Source organism: Rhamphochromis sp. 'chilingali' (assembly GCF_963969265.1).
Source record: "Rhamphochromis sp. 'chilingali' genome assembly, chromosome: 2".
Taxonomy (NCBI): domain Eukaryota; kingdom Metazoa; phylum Chordata; class Actinopteri; order Cichliformes; family Cichlidae; genus Rhamphochromis; species Rhamphochromis sp. 'chilingali'.
Window position 1 is genome coordinate 45008274 of NC_137930.1, and position 6569 is coordinate 45014842.

At 38.3% G+C, this 6569-nt stretch overlaps 2 protein-coding genes across 2 annotated transcripts in view; one reads left to right on the forward strand and one right to left on the reverse strand.

Annotated features, from left to right (window-relative positions):
- The window catches only part of cftr (CF transmembrane conductance regulator), a 48031-nt gene extending 45219 nt beyond the window's left edge, over positions 1 to 2812 (reverse strand). The window contains exons 1-2 of the mRNA XM_080875773.1: positions 2368 to 2812; positions 1607 to 1717 (exon numbers count right to left, since the gene is read on the reverse strand). Of these exons, the coding sequence (XP_080731899.1) occupies positions 1607 to 1717; positions 2368 to 2420 (164 nt within the window). The 5' untranslated portion in view covers positions 2421 to 2812. The remainder of the gene's footprint in view (positions 1 to 1606; positions 1718 to 2367) is intronic.
- Positions 2813 to 4305: 1493 nt separating this feature from the next.
- The window catches only part of asz1 (ankyrin repeat, SAM and basic leucine zipper domain containing 1), a 38083-nt gene continuing 35819 nt past the window's right edge, over positions 4306 to 6569 (forward strand). The window contains exons 1-3 of the mRNA XM_080875774.1: positions 4306 to 4448; positions 5551 to 5653; positions 5821 to 5943. Coding sequence (XP_080731900.1) covers positions 4341 to 4448; positions 5551 to 5653; positions 5821 to 5943 — 334 coding nt within the window. The 5' untranslated portion in view covers positions 4306 to 4340. The remainder of the gene's footprint in view (positions 4449 to 5550; positions 5654 to 5820; positions 5944 to 6569) is intronic.

Genomic DNA, 6569 nt, shown 5'->3' on the forward strand with positions numbered 1-6569 from the left:
ATTTTGAAACTGAACGCTTCCTAGCTTCTGGTTGCTGTCTGCTTGCAGTCTGAGTACCACTGAATAATCAAGGTTCTGCAGGCTTTGGTTTCATGCTCCGTATGGAGTGTAAAAGAAGAGCTTCATTTGCCACAATGCATTCTTAAACTCTAAAATTTTACTAGCTTGTTTCTAATGCATACATATATACCAAACAGAAAGTCTTGGTTCAGATGGTTTCAATAAAAGCTTCAAAATATTGTCTGTTGTCTGCAGAGGCCAAATCATTATAGATTACGGGTTTCTAGATTTGCTTTGATAGCAATCTTCTTACCTAGTATGTTATTTATTTACTGCAACATAGATATATCTAAAATAAAAAACATCACTATGTTTATGATATCAACATTTAAAATGATTAAAATGTAATTAAAAACGCAGATTCGCGTGCGTGTATGTGTTGTCTTTACCAGACTTCATTCCAGCTCCTGCTAGATAATAACTGTCATGCCAAGAAAGCTCAAAGACTTGAGTTGAATTGGGGGTGATAAAAGAGGCTGACGGCACACAGCATGCTTTAATGGAAGGTAAAGTTCACGTTCCCAGAAGTCCTCACTGTTTGCCTGATTAGAATAATGAAAGCAAAATCACCCACCACTGCTCATTTATCACCCTGGTGGGACTGGGCCCTTTCTAAAGGTCGACTTTATAAAACCCGTGTACACTGACCAGCCTTTTGGCCACATTTAGCGTGACGACAGCCCCACAAAGAGGCAAGACTACGTGGAACACTGCTGTGGTTTTTAGGCAAGGTTTAAAAAACATAAGAGTATTTAACTTTTGGGATTTAACTTTTGGGAAATGACTTGTCAAAGATGTGCCACCAGCTTATATCTGCAAGAACGGGAAAAGATTAAAAAGGGATCAAAGGAAGAAAGTAACAAAATAACAAAAACGAAAAATTCTGAAAGCCCTTGTGCTGCTAGCATTGGGCTTAACAGGATACATTTAAATTAATTTATTATAAAAAATTGCAATCATTATCCAACTTTTTATTGAACAAAATAAATGTAAGACAAAGATAGAAACAGACAAAGAGAGAAACAGAAATAAATCAGAGAGAGTGCAAAACAGATGCAAAAAAAGAGGGTCACGTCTGTCCATCATCTTTGGTCTGGCTGTTTGTTGGCACACACAGGTTTGCTTTATGTCAAGCCTTGTTTAAATGCCAGCCCTTATTGTGAAAAAAGAAAGGACTCATACCCTGCTACTGTAAACATGAGTAAAGAACATGCGTGAAAAACATCAAAGCCGCATATTTCTAGGTTTCAGAATGTCTACAAGTTCCACTTACCTGGATTTCGTTACTGTGCATGCTACAATCAGCACATACCTAGACATTTTCTCTACATGTTTTAATAAAGTCTGGATGAAGTTCAGTTAATGATTTTATTAGTTTCAGAGAATACCTTACAACCAGTTCCCCAAAAACAGGCTTCAACTCAGTGAGTTTAAAGGGGAGATCATTATTAATTTTGTTATTACTAATCTTGTAAGGAAAGACTAAAAAAAAAAAAGTGTTTAATTGTTCTAATAATGCACAATTACTCGGCCAGGATGTACAAACCTTTCAAGTCTCTCAGAGAGGTTGTCTGCCAGATCAAAGGAGGGAGCCTTGTACACATCTGACAGATCCAACTTCTTTCTGAAGCCCTTCCTTAACAGTGGTGTTACCCACCTGCACACACACACACACACACACACACACACACACACACACACACACACACACACACACACATTTGTAATTAATCTTTTTAAATTACATGGAAATATAATTGTTTCTTCGTGGCTAGATGATAAGCCTTTGGTTTCATAGTCAGACTAATGACAGAGTACTGAGAGAAATATTTGCTAGTATCTGTGAATGAATCACAGGGTGTCTCGTCCAGATACACCATGTAGGTTTTAGGATTATTTGTCTGTTTGGGATCTCTAATTGGAGTAAGTGGGGCGTCGGCGCCACTTTATTAGGCTACAATATTAACAAAGAAAGAACCATTTAATCCATACAAAAAAGTGAATTATGACAATTCCTAGCACGCTACACAAATTTTAAATCATCAGTAGCTTAAGTGCAACTGCCAACGCTTTCTAGAACATACTACATCGGAGCACAACTCTGTATTTTACGCACGTGATTTCTGCAGATGTGTGAAGAAAAACGCGTCTCACTTACCAACTGAATAGAACCCTGCAGTAATTGCCTTTTGACATTTCTTTATTTACTTTACACCGTATAACTTTAATTTCACTTTACAACAGACACGCTGCGTGTGCACCTGGCCCTGGACCTGGAGCCAAGGCTGTACACCAAACATTTCTTACCAGAAGAAAAATTTGGAGAAGAAGTTCGCATCTTCTACTGGTGACTTCTGCATTCTAAGAGCGCCGCCAGTTTGAGTTCCCTGCACCTGAGTGTCCCCCGCGTGGCTCCGAGGGGATGCTCGTCCGCTTTACTCTCCACTTCGTATCTGCTCTGAATGTATCGTCGCTATGCAGTCGTCTTGGTGTCCCAAAAGGGTGGAAAAAAACAAAAAACTGTACCTCTTCTGTCACTTTGCGCGCTTCCCTAGGTTTTTTTTATTATTATTATTCCTCCACTTGCTAAAACTCAATGTCTTCTTGTGCGTTTTCCTAGTTTTATTTTCTGCTGCAAGTCACAGTCCGCTTCGACTACCTTCCTTTCACTCACTCTCTCTCTTTTATCTCCCTCTCACTCTGTGACAGGGAGAGGACAGTCTATCCTTTATGGGCTCGCCAACAACCGAAACGTCATTTCCACGCCGACTGGCTTCAGGGTAATATTGTGGCACCAAACTCAAGAGGCACAAGTTAGTTGATCAGAAAAGATGTGGGAGGTGACCGGAGTGCAGAACTCACAAAATGTGAATTATCCTGACTTCAATTACACTCAGTTAAAAGGTAATTTGGAGAGAAAAGAAGAGTAGAAATAACAAACAGTTAGGGTTTTAACGTGAAAACCTAACATTTAAACGTCTTGTTGAAGCATAAATAACATAATAAAAACCGCCGAATGAACAGGTTTTACAGTCAGGTTAGTCCTGCTGCTGCAGGTCTACCAAGCTGCCTCTGATAGTCAAGCTGTGGCATTTTATTTAATAGCTGGTACAGTTCCTACATATTTCGACGAACTTTTTTCTTTAAAAAAAGGTTAAGCACCGTTTCACTTTAGGGAGGGTTAAAACCTAGACATTCCTGAAGGGAACAGAGATAAAGTGTGGTATTAGATCACTTGTTGAAATAGCCGTGCTGACAGGTAATCTGGTTTAAAGGGGAGAAAATATTAGTGGAGTTTGTGTTTGGAACAAAGAAGCAAAGAATTGTTCGAAAGTGAAGGATTCGTTTCATGTTTCAAGTAGAAACACTGCTCCAAAACTCCGTACAGAAAACGATGCTGGCATTGATGTCCATGAGCCATAATCATATAACTGAAAACAACAAACCAGGGTGTGAGAAAGACCACGGGGAAGAGCAATGTGAAAATTCAATACGAAAAGAAGTAAGTAAATCAGAAAAAGGGTGCTTAGTTATAGCTTGTTTCAGTGTGATTTGTAAGCCAGAGCGGGATAGAAAAGATAAAAGATAGTAAGGGGACCTGAGGAAAAATACAGAGAGATGCACTGTTAGATGCTTGCAGTTGGCTACAACCGGTGTTGACTTGCACTGAAGAAAGAGTGACCTCTTCTGGACAATGACTGTCCCTTGCAGCTGTTGTCAATAAATTCTACCTTCATGCAGATTAGATAAAAGAGCCGAGGTTCACACCTGTTTTAATTTAATTCAGTTGTATTTATTTATACAGCACCAAATGACAATAACAGTTCTTTATATTGTAAGATAAAGACCCTATAATAATACAGAGAAAATCCCAACAATGGTATGACCTGTAGGCGCAAACACATGGTGATAGTGGAAAGGAAAAACTCCGTTTTAACAGGAAACCTCAGACAGAAGCAGGCTCAGGGAGGAAAAGCCATTTGTCACAAACAGGGATGAGGACGGGAGACAGGACAAAAACAAGGCCTTGTAGCAACAACAAAAATTCCTGTTTTAAGACACAATTTTAATTCCGTGTACAGCGTAACTTTATGAAAACACTGTACTGCTATTTATGTTATTTGTATTTTCCTATTAAACTAGAACAGGACTCTTTAAATTGGCTTGGTGTCAAACTCCGCCCAACACCGGGTCGCCATAGTGCGCAGCCTCAAACGTCTCTCCAGTGTGACCTGTAGAGTCCACTCTGACCGATGCTTAGCGAGCTATTGCGCTAAATTATGGCGAACTTCATGGATTATGCCTTTGCGGCTGGAGAAGAAAGCGACGGCAGCGAAGCTGAGTGGCACATCTCGCCTTATTCGGATAAAACCTCTGGTTGCATTAAGGTTCTCAACACCAGCGCCCTCCATCTTTTCTCATTTGCCTTTATGCTGCTAGTGATAGCATTAACTAGCAACAGCTGCAACCTCTGTGTCTAACATGAGCTAACTTAACGAACCTCATATGTTCTTTCTTTCTTCTTGTTTTTTATTTATTTTATTTACTGTAGTAGAAAGCTAATTTAACATACAAAGAAAACCAATTTGCTGTTTTCTTTAATTATTGTTAAGAGTTCAGTTTCAGGAGTTTGTGCAACTGCCGCTCTTTCTCACCCTTGGTGTTCTTGAATTGCTGTTCAGAGGCTGCTTAAAAATGAACATGGCTGTAACTTGGGCAGGGTTCCTACATGCATAAATATAGGATAAATGCTAATTACCAGCTGGTTTAAGTTACACAGGGGTAAGTGTTTTTAGTCAAATGGATTAAAAAAATCAGGAAATGGATGCACTTACCATTTTGAGCCATATAAAAATCGCTACATTTGCTAAAAAATAATAAAACTTGAGGTTCACACACACTGTGTGTCAGCAGTCAACAGGACACCCACAGACATACGTGACAGGTGTTACAGAGCCTTTTCACATACACTTACAGTTGCTGAAAAAAGTACCATCTCTAGAAGACAAATGGCTGAAATAAAGTAGAGTAGCCCAAGAAAGCAGAATATACAAAAATGGCTAAATAAGGTTACAAAAATGAAAGTTAAATAAGTCAAAATGAAATATTGAGCATCACAGCTTTATATCTAGTAGTTCTCTATAATAGATAAATACAGTAGCTAAAGACATTGAGTAAAGCAAAGACTGTTATTAATAATGACTTTTTTACATGTACACAATGCCGTTAACATAAATTGATATTTTTCATTGCTTAAAACAGGTCATCTGAATTGATTATGCATTACGATTATCCCGATGAGTCAGAAGAGACTTTGTAACCTAACTTTAAAACATGAAGGAAGGAAAAAACATTATACACACATACACATTACTATATTCTTTTTGATTTTCCTTTGGTGCAAGGCCACAAACTCTTTTGGAGGCACTAACATTTTTTTATATGAAGGAATCAGTTTTTATTGATTATGGTTGTTCCATATTTTTACAGGAGCTGGATGCTGTTCAACAACAAGGAGAAGATAGTGTGTCAGCTTTGAAAAAAGCTATCAGTAACGGAGACACAGACACTGTTAAACAGCTGTTGGACAATGGCAAGCACTTCATTTTTTTTGTATCACACATTATAGTTGTCTCTAAATAATGCATTAATGCTCTAACAATTCTTCAATTATATATGATTTTTTGTTTAACGTTGCTATTAATCCATATAAAATAATTTATTTTGATTGTCTTGCTTGCTGTGGCTTTTTGTGGACAGGTGTGGATGTGGAGACCAGGCTTGGATTTGAATGGACTCCACTTATGTGTGCTGTCAGCGTGGCCAACTATGACCTGGCCAAACTGCTTCTGGATAGAGGGGCCAGTGCCAATTTCAGCAAAGGTTAAAACAATTTGTTCAACATAGCCAGAATTTCTTTGTATTTGCTATGTCAGGGGTTCTCAAACTGTTCGCAGTGAGTACCACCTCATAAAAAATATGGCTCGTGAAGTACCACGTTATGACCAACATTGAAGTACAGAAGTATAGACCTGTTTAACGCCACATACAGTTTACACGAGACAATTTTATTTCTTATATGAATGTTATTTATTTTAACTGTCATAAACAGGATGTGACAAGTGATAATAATAACAACTGTACTGCATTAAAAGATTCACAGCAGGTGAGATATCCGATCTTTAAGTGATGACCTGATGAAACCTTTTTCCAGGTCCAAACTACTCTGCGTTTATTAAGGCTGTTGTGTTTTTAACATGTTTTAATGCTTTGTATCTTTTTTTTATATAATCTGAACAAGCCCCTAAAAAAGGCAGTGATCACTGTCGGCCTCTCGGTTTTTATTATCACTATTCATTTTAAAGCTCAGTTTTTAAAACCTTATGATGTAACTACACCCATGCAGCAGTATATTAATGACTAACCTTATATTGCAGTTGTTTTCCGGACTGAAGTTTGGTCCGTTTACATCATCCTGCCATGCGATTGCATTTGTCCCTAACCTTCGG